The following is a 21947-nucleotide window of genomic DNA, read 5'->3' on the forward strand; positions in this document are numbered from 1 at the left end:
AATGAGAGCTAATGGGAGATTGGGGCTACATCTTTGAGGGTCCATAACTTTGGAGCCCCTAAACCAACTTCTGCAAACCTGGATGGTATCATCAGGAGAGTCTCCTAGAGATATCCTGAAATTTTGGTGCTACTAGCTTAACAATTGCGCCACTGACAGCAGGCACCCCCCAAATTTCCCCAGATTCTCCTTTTAAATCCATCCCCTTTGACATGGATTTAAAGGGAGAATCTGAGGTCCCCACTTTAAACATTGAAAGTGATGCTGTTTCAGGGTGGGGGAGAATCCATTCCAAAACAGCATCACTTTCAATGTTGTTTTAACTAGGGACCCCAGATTGTCCCTTTAAGGTGGATTTAAAAGGAGAATCTGGGCTTCCTAGTTTAAACACCATTGAAAGTGATGCTGTTTGGGGGTGTTTTGTGAGAGATGATGCTGACATTTGTTTGGTAAATGTTTTACTGGGGGTGATTTGTGAGAGATTTATATGCTTCATACCCACTTGCACTGGCTTGGAGCTGTTTCTCAGGCTAACAACCTATCTCATAAGGTTGGTGTGGGGACAAAATTAGGAAAGAGAATTGGTGGGGAGAGAGCCATGCATATTTTTCTGGGGGTGGGAGGTGTTTTGCTGGTGCAAAAAATCATTGTTTGGTCATGGTGGGGGAGGGTGGCCGCCCATACGGGGGGGCAAACTCAGGGTTTGTCCACGGGCTCCACTTTGCCTAGATACGCCTCTGCTTGGGCATGAGCATCTCTCATGAAGGGAAGTTGTGCAGATTCATATTAGGGGATGGACCATTTTTTCTACTTGATGTACATTCACATCTCTAATATGTCTTAGATTTTAACTCCAGATTAGTTTAGCGACATATTCCCATAACAGGTTTCAAAAAGAACTTGATCCCTTTATGTCACTTTGCTCTTCTTTTGTAATTTGTCTCTTTATGTTGTAATAGACCACAACCATGTTGCTGAACAAAGGCAGGCATTGGGAATCTAAGATATCCAGCTGCTGTCACAGAACTGGATCTGTTGACTAATAATCCACATTGATATACAATTTCCCCATGTTGTTCTTTCTGGAATGGAAGACTCCAAAGCACCAGGATCTAGTCATGGTGACATGCTCTGTGACAGAACTGAAGTGCCATTTTCATATGGCAAGATACCCATTTTTTCCCCCTTGGTATAGCCCATTGTGATGTCATTATCCCTTTCTAAGTGGTCAGAAAGAACTTTCACAATAAAAAAATGATTATGGGACAATTGCTGTGGGCATACAAATACACTGCTTGTGCAGACCAAAGGGTGGGGGGAGGGGAATACCTCAGCTACATTGACAAAAGATGGCTGGTGTGGCATGCCAGTGTTGCTTGACATGTCCATGTTGCCCAGGCTGTCATTGTTTGCAATGCTGCCCTTGCAGTCCTTGCTGCACAGCATTTGATACTCCCAGGTATGCTGATGGATATGAAGAAGACGAATGCTGCTTGTGCTGGCGTTTCCTGTGTACCGATGAACGGAACTGTGACTGTTGCTACTGCCCACATGAGGAAGATGAACCTTGCCAGTGCTGTCACTGTTCGTGCTCAGAGAACCCCAATTTTCGCTGCTGTTGCTGCTCTTGTGCTAATAACCCACACTGCAAGTGCTGTTGCTGTACAGCTGAGAATACAGAGTGTCAGTGCTACGAAAGCAGGTGTTGCACGTACGTCCCTAATCCTTACAGGAATCGACACAGAAATGAGTAAGTGCCATCCTACTGTGATTTCTTTGTAATGACTATGCTAAACCCCCTTTTGGATCATTTTTCACTCATGTGAACAGTTTCTCAGAATCTATAGGTATAAGAGAAGAAGGGGGGACTTGGGGCAGTGACTGGGGACAGAAGGAAGACATAAAAACAGGATTGAGAAAAAAAACTTCATAATGCAGGGCCCACTGGTACCATCATCCCAATTGCTTATCTGCCCTCCTTCTTGGCTAAATACATAGGTAGACGTATTATGTACTCTGTATGCTCCAAAAATTGCTAGTGAGTGATTCTTTGGCTTAGCTACTGCAATCTTCTTTAGTCTTGGGGAAATGCCCTCATTCAGTATCTGGTACGCAAATGACACGATTTCCCCACTAAACATGATCTAATATGGGTTGCTGTTTCCAGTTGTAACCAGCAGCATGAATCACCAGGTTGCTGTATCCTCCACTCTTGAAAAGGGCAGACTGATCAGTACACTCAACTCCACAGTACATTGGTGATTTTGATGGCTGTTGCTCTCCCCATGGCAGTGCCAATGCCCCATCTCATCTCGTCCATTGTAATCTGGTGATGTGGTAATGTACTGCAGTGCTTATCAGTGGGAGAGTCATCCAGCATCTTCTAACTCATTTATTTCATTTGCCCTTGGGTTGAATGGAAGGAAAGCACAGGTGCGCCTGATCTTGCTGTAGTAGAGAACTCAGCTGGCTCCTTAAGTGACACTGTATGGCTGAATAGTTGAGATTCTCTAACCCAGTGTTTCCCAACATTTTCAAAGTCATGATACCCTTGACCTCACTCTTCATATCCCACGGTACCACTGCCACCACCACCCCCACCTTCCCCTCCCAGTTTCCCTGCTTGCCACCCCCACCCCCACCCCCACCTTCTCCTCCCAGGGTGAAGGGAAGCACTGTGGGGCTGGAAGTGGCTGCTGACATTGCGGCAGGTCCTGCCCCCGGGCCAGCTCCATGTCCTTGCTGGCACCAGCGGAAGACACCACAAAAGTGAGAGGGGCTGGTAGCGTTGCTGTGGTACCTCTGGGACATGCTCACGGCACCCCAGGGTACCACGGAACTCTGGTTGGGAATCACTGCTCTAACCTTTCCCTCTGGCTGATTTTCCAACAACATGGAATCCACCATGTAGAGATCCTCTTACTCACTGCAGAGGTATTTTCAAACTGATGACTTGCAGGATTCTTCTTTCCCCACCATAGGAAAGCAAAATGGCTGCAATGTGTGTGTATGTGTTTTGCCTTGCCCTTTTCCCAACAGAAGTCCAGGAAAAGCAGTTAGATAAAGCTGGAGTGTTTGGAAAAGACAAGAGCAAGTGAGCAAAATGTGTTTTCAGCAAGGGAATATGAAGGAGCCGTTTCCTAGATCCAGATATACATTTTTCTGTATCATTCCCTGTATCATCAGGGAAATTTTCCTGGGCTATATTCTAGCAGCTGAGAAGCAAGACCTGCCAGATAATGGTGCATCAAGGCAGGCATACACAAAAGGCAGTAGAAAAACATAAAAGTAATTGATTAACTACTTTGACAAATTGGTCTCTTCCTGGACTCACTCTTTCACTTCAGGAAAATCTTCACAGCAGCAGATTTTTCCATCCTTTAACAATTAGCCATGCACCCTAATTTTCTCTGCCCCCAACTGCTCCTTGTCTCTTCCCTTTTTGAACTTCAGATTGTTTTGCTCTGATGCTTTGTAGACGACAGCTTAGAGGAGCAAATCTGCATTTAAAATTTAAAAAATGAGTGCTGTTTTCTTTGTTAGCCTCATGCCCACTGAAAATTGTGTGGTTATTATGAGTTCACCAGATATACGGTAATTTCTGGCATCACTATAATATAAAACATAGCCAGTGGTGTACCGGGGGGGGGGGGCATGAGAGGGCTCAAGACCCAGTTACAGCATGCCTGATCCCCTCCCCCAGCTCTCTCACATATGAGCAAGAAGCTGTGTCAGGCTGTGACTGTGCTGCCTCCTCCTCCTGCATTTCCACCACCAGAGCTACTTCTTGGGCTTGCTGCTGCTTTCATCCTGGCTGCCTTCTTGGCCATTGCCAGCAATAGGCCATGAATGGCAGCATTGCCAGAACACTCAAGAGGACAGTATGAAAGGGATGCTGCGGCAAGATGAAGCCATGTGGGCAGGCAGACTGGAGGCAGTCACTCCTGCAGCAGTAGGTTCAGTGGCAGCCTCCCAGAGCCAGGTGCCCAGCCAGTGGTGGCACACTGAGCTGTTGAGGTCACACTTTACCTGGTCCTGGAAGGGGGGTTGTGGAGGAGCTGGGATCGCCCCATTAATGAAATGCCTCAAGTCAGTGGGAGGGTGCCTGAGATGGCCCCTGGTTCATCAGTAAGCCCCTCTTGGCCCAGGATGAGAGAATGGCCATGCCATGCTGCGAAGTTGCAAGCTATGTTGCAGAGTGGCCAGAGCTTTGTATTAGGAACAGCTCCTTTGTTCGTCCCCCTCTGCAAAATCCTCACTTTTTAATGCAGAGTACAAGGTTTTCCATCCAGATTCAAGTTTCCCATGTGCCCGCCCCTGCCCTCTGAAATAATTATGCAAATTATCCATGACCAGGAAATAAGCAGCAAACCCTTGGCCAGGGGAAAGTTGCTGACGTTCCTCTCTGCAGAAGAGCATGGCTAGCTGCTCTGGAAATGAGCATTTAGAAATCTCCTTCTCAGGGTTTTGAGGTTCATTTCCTAGAAACCTGAGTTGACCAATTTTGACCAAAGCACCTACTGGCTGCACACTCCTCCCCCAGCACTGCAGCTGAAGTAACAGGGGGATTAATTTGCTGTCCCTAATATCTGCATTCAGGAAAATAAAGTTTCTCACATCTTTTTGTTCTCTTAGGGGTTTTTTTGTAGGATGGCAGGGCAGGAGTGGTGGGGGACTGTTAATGAAGCCAGCCCCCACACCCAGCACAACCTCTTGCTCTGAGCACCATTTTCTCTAGCTACACTCCTGAACATAGCTATCTACAGAGGTTTATATATAATTAAAGGGTGGGAGAAGCAAGTGGGGTATTCCTCCTTGTCTCTTTGCAATTAGGATTGTTGTAGGATAGGGATTTTCCTGGTAGTAGTTGTTGAAAATTGTGCCTTAGCAGTCATTTAGTTTATTGTCTGCTTGTTTTCAGATATGTGTATGGCTATCCCAAAAAAAGGATGAGAAGCAACACATCTGTTATTACACTGGAGAAGGATGCATCAGGACATGCTTTTATTGACCAGCTGACTTGTCCGCTGTGTAAAGAACTGTTTCTCCATCCATTTATGTTGCCATGTAATCACTGCCTTTGTGATAAGTGTATTAGGATCAGCCAGGAACGTGCTGAGGTCATTGAAAACTTCTTCATCATCACCTGCCCAATATGCAGCAAGGCGCACTGCCTCCCATTTGCTAATAAAATACAACTGAGGATGAATTACTTAAGAGCCAGACTGGCCAGGAGATATATGCGACGATTTGGTTTCCTACGATGGAGGTTTGACAAAAGCAAAATACCTATCTATTGCCAAGTTTGTATTGAACGGCGACGAGCTGTCAAAAGATGTGTGACATGTCAACTGAATTACTGTAATGTTTGCTTGACAGCATTTCATCAAGATGTCACCACTCAAAACCATGTCTTTGCCAACGTCTCTTATGAAGTCTGGGAAGAAAAAAACTGCATGCTCCATCCAGACTCATTGATCTCCAGATACTGCCTTGATGACCATGAACTATTGTGTGATTATTGCAAAGAATCCTGGCACACTGATCATGAAGTAGTTGGGTTGCCAGTGGCGTGTTCCAAACAATCTGCAGCACTATTCAGTACTATTGCAAAGTTCAAAAAAGGTTTGTATTTCATTCTTTTCTTTCTGCTTTTAGCATGCCTTGCAGTGCTTTCTCTGGGGCTAAATAGTCCACAAGTGCAAATGGTAATGACCTGGTGGATTCTAATCATAAGAGGAGAAGTTCAACCTCTGCTATAGTTTCATTAGATTCCTTTTCTAAATTGTGAAATGTGATGGGAAGAGAACCCCATATCTGTGTGCTTTTCTGAAAGTTGTCATATGCCCTCCCTTAAAGGCTTTTAAATGAGAAGGTCAGCTTTCTTGTATTTCCCTTCTCCCACACAGGGGAGATCTTTTATTTATTTATTACCTTGACCCTCAGCATCTAGGTGTTTGGGTTTTTTGTTAGCTGACTCAATTGACTGGCAACTGTAATGTCTCTCAATGACCGCAGATGGGCATGAGGTCTCCAATTTGATGTTAGAAGGCTTTAAAGTAGGGGTGGCCAACCTATGGTGCTCCAGATGTTCATGGACTACAATTCCCATCAGCTCCTGCCAGCATGTCCAAGTGGTTTGAAGCATAGGAAGAAAACATCTGCTTTGAGGAGGTGATACTCGCCCAACTCTTCCCAGAAGCATGTTCTTCCTTTTAACTTCCTGAATCCTTGCTGTGGCAGCAGTGGGAAATTCAGATGTACCCAAAGATTTAATTCATTTTCACATGTACATCCCAGCTCACAGCACAACTGGCCATTAATCCTGTAACCTTTTGATACTTGCTTTCATTTTCCCTGTGTTGTACTATCTTTCTGTGAAGATCTCTACCATATCTGTTGCTCTTCTGACTCTCACTACTGTTCCTTTGTGCATTTCACAACTACACCATGGTCACAATAATTGTGGAGCATGATTTGCTAAAATCAGTGTAAAAAATTAAAAATTGCACTTCAAATGTTCATCATGGTTTCCATAGACTAAGAAAACTAAATGCTTCACCTGCATTATTATTTTGGTGCTAGTTTGCAGAGGTCTTAGCAGCACATATACATGTAATTATATGCATGTGCTCTGTTCCATGTAACCAGGAATGTTGCAAAATCAAGCATCCCAATTCTTTGAACCAGTATGTTACCTGCAGGTAGATGAGTATTTATGTGATTTTTCACTTCTGCAAGCTCTTATGCTATTTCAAGTACACCTCTAGAGTGACTTCAGGAAAACTTATTGGAAGGCATAGAGGTCTGCTATTGGAGGAGAGTGATAGAAAATCTCAGTGGCTACATGGCTTTGTGTGGATATGCCTAAACTGCTGTCAAGTTGCAATCAATTTATAGCACCCCTGTATGGTTTTCAAGGTAAGAGAATAACAGAGGAGGTTTTGCCATTGCCTTCCTCTGCATAGCGACCTTGGAATTCCTCTGAGGTCTCCCATCAAAACATTAACCAGGACTGACTCTGCTTGTCCTCTGAGATTGAGCTAGCCAAATCAGGGCACTTGGCTATACTAAGTGTATCAAAGTAGAGCTACAAAATCTACCTCCAAGAAAGTTACTTAGGACAAGTTGTAAGACTGTCTTCCATAAAGCAATCCTGAGTTTTGGAGTCAGCATAGCTTCAATATCATTAACATGTCTTTAACTGGAGTGCAGATTGGAATGCTAGATAATGAAGCAAATTATATCCTATTTGATTTTTTAAAATACTTGGATGAAAATCAAAAGAAGTACAATTTAGCCATTATCTATAACTTGGTCTTGATCTAAAAATGTATTGTCAATAGATGCATAGTTAGGGAAAATGGAGCCTGGGGCAGACTCCCCACTTCCCTTAGCTGGCAGTGGGGCCTGGTGGGGTGGGGGGATGGGCAAGGGTGTATGCAATGGCCTCCGCTGACCATGGTGGGGCTGGGCAGGGGCACATGCAGCTGCCTCCATCTGGCCTGGTGGGGTGAGGCTGGCTCAGCAATGGTTTCTATGGGGGCTGGTGGAGTGGGCCGAGGGGGGAAGGAGGAAGGCTGTGGGGGTGAATTTCCCCCACGTGACTCCAACAGCATCCACCTAGGGCGCTTGTCCTCACCCTTCCCATGGTAGCTACGCCACTGATTGTCAGCACAGTTGCTTTAATGATTTTACAGAGTTCTGTGTCTAAAGCATCACCTCAGTCCTGAGAAGGGTGATGTATGGATGTCCTAAAGACGTTATATTTATGCTGTGCAGAATCCATCTATATTCCAGACAATATGTGATCACATCACATATTGTCTGGAATATAAAGCGATTCTGCATAGCATAAATATATTCAAGGATGCATGTATCTCTTGTTATGAAGGAACAGTATCATGTTGATTGTAAACCACGTTAAAAACCTGACATGGCACAAATGTATGGCAAAAACCTTTAAACAAATATACCAGTAAATTAGTACCATGAAATCTCAGCTGAACGCATTTGCTGCTACATTCTTGCAATTTAATCTTGAAAATATCAATGAACAGGCTATTGTACCTGACTGTGACCCTCCCCCTTACTGTGACTCTCAGAATAGTGTCCTCATGCATCTGGCATGATTTGATTCTGACCTTTGGGATTCATACCATGTTGGGCAACCACCTTCATCTGTCTGCAGTGAACAGCCTGAGTCATTGTCTCAATAGGTGTTGCTGTATATTTCCAGTGGGGGGGAAATGAAAATTATTTGCACACTATCAATCTCCATGCATGCTTTTGAAGTTGTTGGGATAAGGTTCTGTAGAAACATCTTAAACATGATAAGTCATACTTATTGGATTACAATGGGATTTACAAGCAAGCATTATTTATACATGCATTTAGGTTTTTATTTACAAAAATACAGATGTTCATGTTTGGGCAATATATCGATAGATCGTCATGTATGGACCAAAGCAAGAAAAAACCTTGCATTGAAGCAGACGTGGGGGGAGGGGAGTTTGTTGGGTTTTTTCCCTCTCAAGAGTACCGGTAGTTAGAAAAGTATGCATATTCTATTGACAATGGAAAATGTGGTGTGTATGCAGATACAGTGGTGATGTTATACCTTCAGGTGGGATTTGCTGCTCTATAGGTTCTCTGACTGGAGTCAGCTTAGGTTATGTATTTATTATCATTATCTTTGTATTTCAGTCCGCTATATAATTGATAATGATCTAATGGAAATCCTTGTATTAAAAAACAACTTTAAGTCCTACAAAGAAGCAAAAAGGAGAGAGATCAGGGATGGTTTCTTCAGGTTACAGAACATACTTCGTTCGCGAGAGAAAGAGATGATGGAAGCAGTAGAAAACCTTGAAGTTCAGAAACAGCAGAGACTCGTAGAGTATACAGACTACACAACCAAAAGAATTGCCCAGATGGACAGCCTGATGCAGTATTCTAAGGAAGCTTTGAAAGAAAGCAGTCAGATAGCATTCCTGCAGTCTTCAAATAGCTTGATGAATGAAATAGAAGATATACTTGAAAATGTTTACCAACCAAGCCCACGTCTCAAAGACGATCCTATTAAACATCTTAAAGTCAACTTTGAAGAACTTGCAGAGACCTTCCAAATTATTTTCCCATCAATAAAAAGGAAAATGGCAGGTGATAAATCAGCCAAACGGCCTTACCCTTGTTCTTCAGACATAATGATTCCAAGAAGTGTTTCCAGTGCACACGTTCAGAAGTCATTAACACCAACACGAAGTCAATCCTTATCAACACTAACTTCACAGAGCGAAGAAACTTCAATTGATGTTGAAAGACCAAAATCATCACCTCCTCCTAATATTAAAGATCGTGGATTGTATGCTTACTGGGATGCATCTTTAGATAGTGCAAAAAATGAAAGAAACAACCAAAGCCGCAGTTCCTTTTTTGAACCAGAACCTCTTGAGGAAACAACTACAGTCCCTGGCCTTGTTATTATTTACCAAACACTGGTATACCCAACTGCTGCCAAGGTAAGAAATGTTTCTTGCATCTTGATATGACCAATCAACAGCATTCTTAGATAGACAGCCTTATCTTTGTGGTATTTAAACATCCTTAGGCTGAAGATGCCTGCATGCATGCTTTATGATCATAGTCTCCCTTTTGAGTTTTTCTAGTAAGACACAGTTCCAGAAATGTGTGCAAATACCAAAGTCTTAAAAGGGACGCCAACATCAGAAATTTTCTTACAGGGTTCTCTCCACGATGGATAAATCTGAAAACCCATTTTTGAGAGCCAAACTGGATGTGATGGCATAGTTGTGGCTACCATGAGGATGCCAACACCATTATAAAGTCACTGAAGTATGCCTTGAGGCTGGGTCTGTGCATTATAAAGGCACAGTTCTTGTTTTAGTGTATTATAAAGTCATAGTTCATAGTGCTCTTGTTTTTCTCCCCTGCAAGTGCTAAAGTGCTAAAACAGCTGTGGGCAGGGGACGAATGCAGCTGTTTCAGCAATGATAAGGTATTATTTATTTATTTATTTATTTATTGGTTGAACTTATATACCACCCTCCCCTGGAGGGCTCAGGGTATGAGTGGGAAATGCCTCAGACTGCTGTGCTGTAGGCCCAATCCTCAAGGTATTTTAAAATAACTTTAAAATGGTGGCTGCATCTCTGGGGTAGCCAGAAAGATGCGGTCACATCTAGTTTGGTACTAAGACAACTTTTCTTTTTGAACAACTTCATACGTTTTCTGTTCTGGAAATGTATACATAAAGGAAACATGCTGGCAAAACCATGATATGGCTCCTTCCCATGTCAGCATGATTTTTCTTGGGGACAACAATGATATCAATTTTGCTCCAATAGAACTGTTAACTCCAGGTTGGAACATTTCTGGAGATTGAGATGGCAAAAACTGGGAAGGGCAGAGTTTGAGGATGGGAGTGGATTCAGCAGGGATGAGATGCCACAGATTCCACTGTCCAAAGCTGTCGTTTTCTGATCTCTGTAATCTGGTGATTACTTGTGATTCAACTATAGGCCCCACCTGGATGTTGGCAACATATTCTTATAGTGCTGGAGTACCATAGGAATAACAAGTAGTTCTCATTCCTCATGAATTAATTTATGTGATGTGTCACAGAGTGTTATCTCTGTCCCAAGTGTGGAGATGTTGTTGACAAATGACAAGGGAATGCTCTTGCCATCTTGCCCCATGTATAATGTTTAAAGGGCATTTAACTGCCCCCCATATAAAAAAGTGAGATGCATTAGATAGATACCAGTTATTTGCCAAAGATCACGCATAGACTATAAAACAGAGATATAGCCTGAACCCTAAACAACCTTTTGACTTACATTTGTTGACAGTGAATTCACCACTAATTTAAACAATTACAATATGCTCAAGAATTACACTGGGCTGCAAATGGGTTCTCAGGATAAGGCATGGGTAAACTACTAGTTGGCTGCTATGTGAAACAGGTTGCTGGAATAGTCTGTTCCAGTAGGACTCTTAAGTTCTTATATTCTTATGACAAGTAATTTAACTTACAGGGAAAGTTTCCCAAGGACTGTTGCCCCTGGAGGGCCACTGGTAACTAGGAGCCAGCAGACTCAAGCCCTAGTAGCCTTGCTAGTGTCACCGTGGCTACTTGGCTTAATGACAAGTGACAGCTCTCCAGTTGTTGTCTCCTTCTGTACTGTTGGCAGTCAGTGGAAGTGCAGGCTAAGTCTGTGCTCACTGGCCCCTGAAGTGCTACCACAGCATAACGGTACTCAGTTTGGCCTCCTTCTCAACCTTTTAAAATGTTCATTCCACCTCTGGAACAAAGGGAAAGGGGTTTCAGAATCCATAAGGAGCCCCAGACACCATGCAGATCATGAACAAGATGCTCTTTACCATAGTGACTGGACACGGGCAAAGGAAAACGTGCAGTTTAAACGATATTAAAGGGAACTACTGTCCAACCAACAGTTTAAGCCAGTCTCAGTCTGTTGCCTTCTCTTTCCTTCACAAAGAACACCACCATGTGTGAGTGCAGTCAGGAAGCAAGCCCTACAAACACCATGCCCACATCTGCATCCGTATACTGGTGCCCTCCAGAGCCTCCTAACATTTTGATTAGGTTTGCCAACATAAGGGCATTCCTTGTAAAAATCAACCAGTAATTATGGTTACTAGTTTTTGCATTTAAGATGGTGATTGAACACACTAAACACAATGAACAAAGACTGCCACTACAAACACCAACTATTTCTGTACAAAAAAATCATGAGCTTTTGTTGTCTGATGCCGAGTGTTCCCTGTTATGCCACTTGAGTGCAAGTACTAATGTAGCTGGTTAAAATGTGTGTGGGGGGGGGGGGAGGAGGAACTAACAAATAACAGCAAGAAATGTTTTTTCTCCATGTGGTGAACTTTATGTCTTCAAATTAGTTTTAAACTTTATATTCTTTCTCTCACACACTCAGTACACATAACACTGTTTTAACCAGTACTCTTGAATCCTTCATTTATCTTTTAAAAAATAGATCAAGGTGTATGAACATTCTCCTCTACCTAATGCTCAAGTGTAATTTAATGTGGTAATGGTTGAACTTTATCACACATTTCCTAAAGTTGAACAAGGATTTTCATAAACATGAGCACCTTTGCATATGAGAAAGGGGGTACTTGGAGTTTTAATTTATGTATATTTTAACTTCTGATTTGTAAGTCACATTGAGCCTCAAGGAAATATGACAAACAAGCATATAAAGCTCATCTCACAGTGCAGTCCTAAGGAGAATTACTGCAATCTAAGCCAAACCAAGAGTGGAGTAAGATCACATTGTTACTATCTACAAACCTTACAACTCTACCAATGGATCATAATAGCTGTAAAAAACCAGCTGCTGGGCCAAACATAACAATCACCACCCTACAGTGCCCCCCCCCAAAAAAAAACCAACAGGAAGACATGCTGAGCAGATATGGGAAGAAAATGTCCTCACATTGTCAGTTACTTCTTTTCCACCTTGGAAAACACAATGGCTCATTCCGCACACGCAAAATAATGCACTTTCAAGCTGCTTTCACAACTGTTTTTGCCATTCCGCACAGCTTCAAAGAGCCCTGAAAGCAGCTTGAAAGTGCATTATTCTGCGTGTGCGGAATGAGCCCATGTTTGTGTTTGAAAGAGAGCTCAGTAGTGCTAGGGGACATTTTGAAAGTCTTTCTGAATACAACTCAAGGTAGTCTGTGTCCAACTTGAGAATAAGGTGAGCTTTTCAGAGCATTTCAGCAAAGGCAATTTGTGTTTTGAGACACTTATATGCAGTTGATCAGCATCACTGCTTTGATTAAAAAAAACCCACTTCACTCTCTTGTATCACAAGCTTTATCCAAACCAACAAGTCTGAATTTCCACATATGGTCTGTGTATGTGTATGCTGGATGGAGTTTCCTTCATTTAGGAAGATCATTGGCTAAAGTCTCCCTGTGTGTAGTTTTGTTCACCTTGGGAATGCATGTGTAAGCAAACTTGAGCATCTTAAACCAATCTCTTAAGCCCATTCCAACAAATAGGCGTAGTAAAAGTGGACTATATTACTTCATGCTGTGGGAAATTACATGTGTGAATGTTATTTTATGGAGAAAAGGTCTAATACACAGATAGCCAATATATCGTAGAGAAAGCTAGGGCACATCTTATCTTTTATACAATATTAGTGTGTGTATGTACAGAACTTTTTATATGAGAACTAATTCAATAATTCAGTCATTATTGAATAAAATGTCATTTATTAATTATAGAATATGATGAAAACTGAACTGGAAGATATGACACAAAACTATCTTTAAAAAATCATATTGACTAATGATCTAGTAATCAGAACCCTAATTCTTTGATAGTCTTGTTATAAGTAAATTAAAATACAAAATGAAAATATGTTCCACGCTACACATCTTTGTACTCTCTAGCTTTACTGGACATGTCCTACAGAAGATGTTGAAAGCTTTGAGATTGCTTATTATGAAGTGCTTGAAACGACAGCTGACAATCTAGTCCGGACAAAGCTAATAGAAGTAATAACAGGGATTGGTCAACAGAATCTGGAGATACGTAATCTGACAGCTAATACAGAATACATCTTTAAAGTTCGGGCTGTTAATGCTCAGGGACCAGGCCAATGGAGTGATGTTTGTAAGGTACAGTGCAGTTTTTTTTCAATATATTTATCTCACAAGTATTATAGACTTGTTCCCCCAAGAAAAGGAGTGCATTTCTTTTGTTGTCTTCCATACTACTAACACTATTTAGTGGCAGAATGTGTTTTACTATTTTAGTTTCACACAATTGGCTATGGTGAACTTGACTTATGACTTACATTGAGCCACTGAATATGCAGCCATGCTTGATTTTGCAATAATGGAACATTACACATGTAAAACAATACATGGTTTAGCATCCCAAAATCTGTGTTGTCACATCTGTTGGAATAATATGAACTTCCTTTTTGACCCTTGGACCTCTGGGTAGTGTTGCCATAGAATTCCACCTGAAGGAAAATAACAAAGATGTATGTTATTCTATGGACAAAAGTATCTGAAGAATTCTGAACCAAGAGTTTTTATGAGACTAGTTAAACTCCTCAGAGAAACTTTGCACATCCTTATCTTTATCATTTGGAAATAATGTGCTGTTAGTCTCTCTGGAATAAAATGTAATAGGCTTGTAGGAGGGTCACTCTGTCCATGGTTTCATCAAGAAAAATGTCAAAACTGAAACAACCTATAAGATTTTTGTTTCTTCTGAGTTCTCATAGAAACAGAAGTCTTTGGAGACGTGTATGAGGGTGTATATATGAGGAATGTGTATGGGTGTGTAGAAATTACTTACCATCTTGCTCAGTCACCACATGGGCTCAGTCTCTAATGCTGGCAAGTGTTCATGTAGAGAGAAAATGATGGTCAAATCCAACATGCATAGACTCTATGTTCACAGTTGAAGAACAACATTAATTGTCAGGTTTAAACACTATATACTAACCTAAATAGCCTAGGCTAGCCTGACCTCATCAGATCTCTCAGAGGTTAATCAGTGTTGGACCTGGCAAGTATTTGGATGGGAGACCTCCAGGGAATACCAGCGGGTGAGATGCGGAGGCAGGAAATGGCAAATCATCTCTGATGTTTCTTTCCTTGAAAACCTCACTAAGGGTCTCCACAAGTTAGATTTGATGTCAATATGGATAGATTAGATAGATTAGAAATGCCTGAGCCTATAAGCATTGATCGTCGTCCATATATATGTTACTATGTAGATTCTCACTTGTATCAAAGGGGGAACTATCATGCTTGGCTGGCAAGGGGGTGAACCCTACCCCACACACATGGTTTATTGGATCAGCATATCATCCAAGCTCCTAACAAACAGGGTTTGCTTGGGTTTCAGGAGGCAGACCATAATCAAATTGGAAGAACTTGGGAACTGGCTATGGAGCAGAGCAAGGGAAAACCATTGTTAGTCATGGATCTAGAATCTGTGCATACAGTAACTGTATTTTCTTAAGTGGATAACAATAGAAAGTAACATAGGAAAATCAGCAGAAAGGGACAGAAATAATTTCATAAATAGAATAGAACCTTAAATACAGGTGAAAAAAAGAGGGAAAAGAAGCTAGAAACAAAATTTCTCAGCCTGCCGTAGCACATGCTAGTATTGAGACATTTTTGTAACTGGTTGTGGTGGGTTTTCCGGGCTGTGTGGCCATGGTCTGGTAGATCTTGTTCCTAACATTTCGCCTGCATCTGTGGCTGGCATCTTCAGAGGTGTATCGAAAAGAGAAGTCTGTTACACACTGTGTCTAGTGAGAAGGGAATGTTGAGTGGAATATATATTGTCCATGTCCCAAAGTGGACGATATATACCCTAGTAAACATTCCCTTCTCACTAGACACAGTGTGTAACAGACTTCTCTCTGTGATAAACCTCTGAAGATGCCAGCCACAAATGCAGGCAAAACATTAGGAACAAGATCTACCAGACCACGGCCACACAGCCTGGAAAACCCGCAACAACCAGTTGAATCTGGCCATGAAAGCCTTCGACAATACATTTTTGTAACTGTTTAGCAGTTCTGATATGCTGGGATGTGATGCTGGTTTCAGCCTGTCAAGCTATTTTAATACTCCTGAAAAAAAACGAAATTAACATCTGTCATAATTTACATATTTCCATAGCAAATGAAAAAGACAGTGTATTCAACATTTAAGAAAGGCCTTTTTTAAAAAAGAAATTACCTACTGTACCTCCTTTTGCATGAAATTTTAACATATACAAGTAGGGGACCCACAAAGACTTGTGAAGGTCCTTTTTATCTTCCCCTTCCTCTATTTCTTCTTTTCCTTCCCTGAAAGCATCCATTGTAACTCCCATTTTCCAGCTTCCTTCTCTCCTTCCCAAACACCAGCCAACCTACCTTTATCTGCTCCCCTGCCTTTAGCTCCCCCTCCTTTCTTCCCTTGGGCAGTCTCTACCAGAAGAATTATGACCCACTGGTTTGATGCTGACTGCCAGGTTGAGTTACATGGGGGAGAGATCCCCTCCCTACACTGTTTCCTCTTTCCATTCCCCTGGTAACCTCCATAGCCTCACTTTTCTGTGCTGCCTTCTTAGCAGGACATTCATATTGCCTGGCTGTTCTTTCAGTTAGGTCTTTGCAGTGTTTGATGAAAAAAACATTTTCCTGTATAGACTTCTGACCTACCAATAACAGTAATAAATTATCTTTACCTATTTTTTCTGATGAACATTTAAATGATGGGAGATTTACCATATCTTTTCCTGGGCAAAGTACAGTTCAGTTGTAGCCCTTATTGCATCATTACAGTGAATTTTGTACCATTGATTACTTGGAATGAGCTGGTCATGCTAACTGGCTTTCTCCCTCTACTTCATTGAGAGTGTTCATTATTATCATCTACTCCTATTCATTCCAACAACCTTTGTACTCTATTATTGATCATCCCATCCACACTCAGGCTGAATGGCTTATGACAGATTAGGAGGATTCTACAAACCAAACAGTCCTCCCCTCCATGTTGCTACAACACAACTTTGTAGACTGTGAAGAATATCCTCAGTCCCTTCTCAGGTAGCTGAGGTCAATCAGGAAGTCAGAGCTGCAACCATTTATCTACCAAGTCCCTATCAAAGAAGATATAGCTGCAGGGCCAGAGCAAGGGGGAACTGCGCCCGGGGCATGTTTGCGCTCTGTGTCTCTGCCACGCCTACCACCACCACACCCTGGAGTGCCCCCCCTAACCCCTGCACCAGCACGTGCCCAGTGCATCATGCACCTCCCTGCCCCCTTGGCGCTACACCATTGTATAGCTGTGAAACAATCCACCAATTTCTAAACAGTATTAATTTTGCTCTTTGATTTATAAACCACTGTCCCCTAATGAGGCACATAACTCCTAAATCAGGGCAGATGATTGGTATTGCCAACTCATTTGTTCCAGAAAGACTCCTATGTCTTTGAAGACTGCACTGACAAATCACTAGATCACTGGTAGAGCTTCCTCTGTTACTGCATGCTCATAATAGGGAAAATTAGGCGGATCAAACAATTGTCTGTGAAATGGCTCAATTATAGTGGAAACAGGCATGAGTTGGTAACTCTAAAGCAGAGCTGCTAGATCTATGCTGGTCTTGGCAGTTGATAGTTCCATTGCAGGCTAAGCTGGTGGCTAGCATTGCACTCTGTTAGAAGTCCATCATTGGTCTTGTCCCTGTCATATACAAAGAATCATATGAGACACAAGTAAAGTAATGAGTACTATTTCACAGTAACACAAAACGACTAGCTAGACTCCAAAGCTGTGTACATGAGGATCTTGCAGTTCCTCAGCTTTCTTTAGATTTCCAAAATGGTGGATTATATCTATTGTGGGACACAATATTACTACGGAGCCAGTACCTACACACTTATTGTATAGAACTGAACTGAAAGTATGCATTAATGACCTTCTGGGACTTGTTCAAGATTCTATGATCCTGCAATCTAATATGTACCATAAGAGATACTGGCTAGCAGTAACAGTAGTCAGGGTGAAGTAGCTGGTAATCACCCAGGACTGTGGTTGTGCTCCCTTACAAGGGGGTTACATTGGTATGACATTGTACTGATATTTCATTGATATGCTGCCAAAATATCTAGAAAAGCACACACACACACCCCTCTTTTTGCACTGCTAGAAATTGACAGAGGGAGTGTTGTTGAGGCTATCCAGTGGTGGCGAACCTTTGGCACTCCAGATGTTATGGACTACAATTCCCATTAGCCCATGCCAATTGGCTCGTGCTGGCAGGGGCTGATGGGAATTTTAGTCCATAACATCTGGAGTGCCAAAGGTTCGCCACCACAGGGCTATACACAGTATTAACAAATGAGTTACATGAAAATTTCCTGCACTCAAAGCTTCAAAAATGGAATCCTTCTTTGTTGTTTACCTCTGTGGTGATAATTGGCCTTCTATCTTCAGCTGAGGAGGGAGGCCTATAGTTGGTGTTCATGTCCTAAGGTAGAGGACCTTGGAGGATTCTGAATACAACAGTGTTATAGATATCCTATAGCAAAGGTCCCCTTGTTGAAACTGTAGGTGCTTTTGGAGCTTCAGGAACACTAAACAAGCACCAACACAAAATGGGGGTGGGGCACAAAATGCTTGGAGGTACCATACTAGGTATTCTTTTGTAATGAAGTCTGCTGCTTCTGTATGGGGGCTCAATTTGCAGACACAAAAGTAGTGCTTCCTGGGGTCTACTGAAACACCTCCTACTCCAATGAGTGGTGGGAAGCCAGACTCTGCTTTTGGGAAGAAGGAAATGGGCACCAATAAACACATTGGGAAGCACCCAATTGGAGTTCACTGTGCTACAATCTTTGTTGTCTTCCTTGACTGCTACTGCAAAATGCCTTTCTCAAGGGCCTCTGCCACCAAAGTATCCCATGTGTTCACTAAGTGTGCACTGAAGCCAGAGAAGTGTAACTCCTTACAATATGCCATACCTGGTGAGTGGTGCTAAACATAATAGTAGAGAATGACCTTTGGTTCACTACAAGTCACTGAATACACTGATTGTCTGAACCACAACTGGAAATTATTTAACGAAAGGGGGATTGTTGCTTACTAAGTGATACTGAGGGGCTATCATTAAATACTATAACACAACAGAGGCAACAAGGATTTAAATTAGGGAAATGTCTCCCTTCAAATTCACATTGCCTTTGGTGTTATGCAGAAATATCTGTTTCTTCATATTGCTAAATTAGTTAATGGTTATTACTTCTTCTTCATGGATGGCTTTCATTACTGCATTTGTCTTGGGAACATAGTGTGCACCAATATTGTAACAATATGATTGTAAAAGCAAGAAAAATGAGTGACAACTGCATTTGCTGCAAAAGGGGGAAGAAAGAGTATTTAAAGCCTTCTTCCACTTAAGTAGACGATCAGTTCAGGAATATTGCTCAGGGAGAGCTGGTCCCCCTGCCCCTACACCCGCCCCCACCTCCACCCCTGCCCCCCAAGAATAGTGGCAAGAATTCTAAAGGGACGTAAGCCACATTAGCCCTCTTAAAGTTCGGGATTGAATGGCTCATACTGAAAATCTGTTCTAAATAGAAACAAATTGCCACTTATCACATCTAAATAAAGGGAGAAAAGTTGCGCAGAGTTCTGTGGGTTTGACTGACAATGTCAGCATTCCCTATTAAAACTGAATAGACACAGGTTAATGCCAGGTTAAATGGCCATACAGAGCGAATCCTTCTGAACACCCTGTCACCGGCAGCATCTGTGGATCTGACAGCCAGTGCCAATCACATTAAGCATTTTTGCAAACATATCCTCAGTTAACTTTACTAATAGCTACAGTGGAAATTATGCCATTATCTTATTTCCTGTGATTATCTGGCTAAAAGCCTCTGAAAATTCATTTTTGTTTTCCGCTAGGTGACGACTCAAGATGCACGTGCAAGAGCCAAGGCCAGATGGGGTTTACTGCGAAATATTCAATCTGCTTTCCGCAAATAATTCTGAACTGCAAACAAACCAAGCATTTTTTTGAGAGAGAAAATACAAAAGTAAGCCACTGGAGAGAAAGCAATTATATTTTTCTCATATTCTTTTTTTTAAAAAACAACAACCTGAAGTTAGTTTCCAAGCAGAGATCTGAGAGGAAGCCCTTCAGAATAAAGATCTCCCAGCATATTAAAGTGTTGGCCCCTGTCTTTTATTTTGTTTGTTCTGGACATTCTTCCAAAACCAGATGAAAACATTGCACTGTACTAGAAATATATAATGAAAAATCCCTGAAGCCAACTGTCTGATGTAGCAGCTCTTCAAAGAAATATATCAGACACTTTCTGTGCTGAAATTTACAAAGTTCATGTGCTGATTACTTTTCAAGGGACGAATCCTGATCTCATTTGAGGTAGATGGCATCCATGGACATCACTTTACCAGGAGGTCCTTGACTGTGCCTACTATGCTTTTAATTTTACCAGCAACTCATTGACTACTACATTCTTACATCTTGCACTTTTCAAGAGACATGTACTAACCTCTGCTTCCAGTACTGTCATTCAGTGCTTCCAAGTTTTTTGTGTTTAGTTTTAGTTGTCATTTGAGCCATGCTTTGCATGCAGAAGGTGCCAGGTTCAGAGCCTAGAATTCCTCATTAAGTGATCTCAAGAATCAGAGGTTGGGAAAGACTTTTCTCTGTTATACCTTGGAGAGCTGCAGTCAGTCAGCATAAACAATTTCCTCTTTCCCTCCCCCTAACAACCCCCACACTTTCTCCCCCTTCTGCTTTATTCTCAGCCATTTATGAATCTGCCTTTTATCTATCTCTAATCTTCAGCTATATTTATTATTTATTTCATTTTACTCACAGAAACAAGCCTGGAATCTATGGTTGCCAATCAAAATTACTGAGTTAATCTGTTGCTTAAAGTTGCAGATACTTCTATCATTTTTTAACCCCCATGAGTGATTTTTTTCAAGATTTCTGATTTTTCTGCAAACATGGGATGTTTTCAGGTTTGTAGAAAGATCAGGTTTGCTCATTCACAAATCCAGTCACTGGATTTAACAATTGTCAGATTTGGCCAACTTTGTTCTTAGTAGGTAGACAATTGGAGACTGCCAAGACACTTGTGGGGAGGGTGGGTTTTCCCCATCTTTGTTGCCTACCCTCCCCCAACTTCTCTGCCACTCACTCTTTCTCCATCCTGCCATGTCTTCTCATATTCTTCTCATATGGAGGGGGCAGAGGGACTGTAAGTCACAGGGGGTGCATATGCCTGGCAGCCCCCCACCCTCCCCACCTCAAAAGCAAGGAGCTGGCATGCACTCCCTACTGCCACTTTGTTCTGCACCCTCTGTAAGCCTCTGCCTCCCACCCATTCACCTCTGCTGTCACTGCCAGTCATCTGCCCTCTATTCAGGCTTCTTCTGCCTGCAATCACTACAGAGTTCGGTAGCTAGGCAGGGATGGGTTCACTCACACACCCCTTTTGCTCATTGGCTCCCTTCCTCCCAGCACTACCCATCTGCCTCCCTGCCTGCCTGCCTGCCCCCGGAATCATCAGTGTCAGCCACCTGCTCTCCACATGTGGCTCAGCAGCTGGGTGGAGAGTGGGCATATAGAGCTGGAGGCTGTAAGTGGCACAACCCCAGCAGGAGCAGCCTGGCTGGGCTGGGGACAAGTCGCAGCACAGGTGACATGTGAGGTGTGTGCAAAGTTGGGTTGTCCAGCAACAAGGTCAACATAACTCTATTAAACTAACCAGTTCTTGACTTTAGGGCTGACTGAAGTGAATATGTGCCTGCGTCCCTTCAGAGTCTGACTTGGGCAGTTGAGGTGAAAAACTCTTCCTAAAACAAAAAGAAATCAAAGGAACAGGCAGTGGGTGGTTTCCCAATTTGATTGATGGTCCTCTACTCATCTCAGTCCACCTGCACCCAAAAGCCTCGACTGAACCGTATTAGCTGAGTGGCATAGGGGGAGGATGGCGACTGTGCTCAGCTCATTAATTCCTTGGGCAGCCTCCCCAAACCAAAATTTCATGCTGAGAATAATGCAGCTGTAACAAAACTGTTGTTCATCTTTTCAGAGATGAAAGAGACACAGTAGGATAGGACCTGTTATCCAAAATGGTGGAAGTCTTTCCCTTTTAAAGTGGGAAAATAGTGAAAGCAAACTTCTCAGATGAACCCCCTAGTTTTTGAAACTTGAGTCAGGGGTCCAATTTTATGAGCACCCAAATGGAGGAAAACTGTGTGCCCATACAACCTCCAACCCAAACTTCACCAAATTTGAGGGTTCTTCTGAGGAGAGTCACTAACAGCTGTGCTGTAACTTTGGTACCTGTACCTTGAAAAACAGG

The 21947-nt window shown here is 42.4% G+C and overlaps 1 protein-coding gene across 1 annotated transcript; it reads left to right on the forward strand.

Moving 5' to 3' along the window:
* Positions 1 to 1349: 1349 nt before the first annotated feature.
* Positions 1350 to 19609, forward strand: TRIM42 (tripartite motif containing 42). The gene is made up of 5 exons (XM_048506780.1): positions 1350 to 1711; positions 4892 to 5625; positions 8707 to 9521; positions 13468 to 13695; positions 19510 to 19609. Exons 1-5 carry the CDS (start codon positions 1350 to 1352, stop codon positions 19588 to 19590), a joined length of 2220 nt encoding a protein of 739 aa, XP_048362737.1. The 3' UTR covers positions 19591 to 19609.
* The last annotated feature ends 2338 nt before the right edge of the window (positions 19610 to 21947 follow it).

The sequence above is a fragment of the Sphaerodactylus townsendi genome, linkage group LG08 (genome assembly GCF_021028975.2).
Source record: "Sphaerodactylus townsendi isolate TG3544 linkage group LG08, MPM_Stown_v2.3, whole genome shotgun sequence".
Classification (NCBI taxonomy): Eukaryota; Metazoa; Chordata; class Lepidosauria; order Squamata; family Sphaerodactylidae; genus Sphaerodactylus; species Sphaerodactylus townsendi.

Coding starts and splice junctions, on each gene's coding strand:
- TRIM42 (XM_048506780.1), top strand. CDS start 1,350: ATGGCTGGTGTGGCATGCCAGTGTTGCTTGACATGTCCATGTTGCCCA. Junction 1,712..4,891: donor TACGAAAGCAGGTGTTGCAC/GTACGTCCCTAA, acceptor GTGCCTTAGCAG/TCATTTAGTTTATTGTCTGC. Junction 9,522..13,467: donor TATACCCAACTGCTGCCAAG/GTAAGAAATGTT, acceptor TGTACTCTCTAG/CTTTACTGGACATGTCCTAC.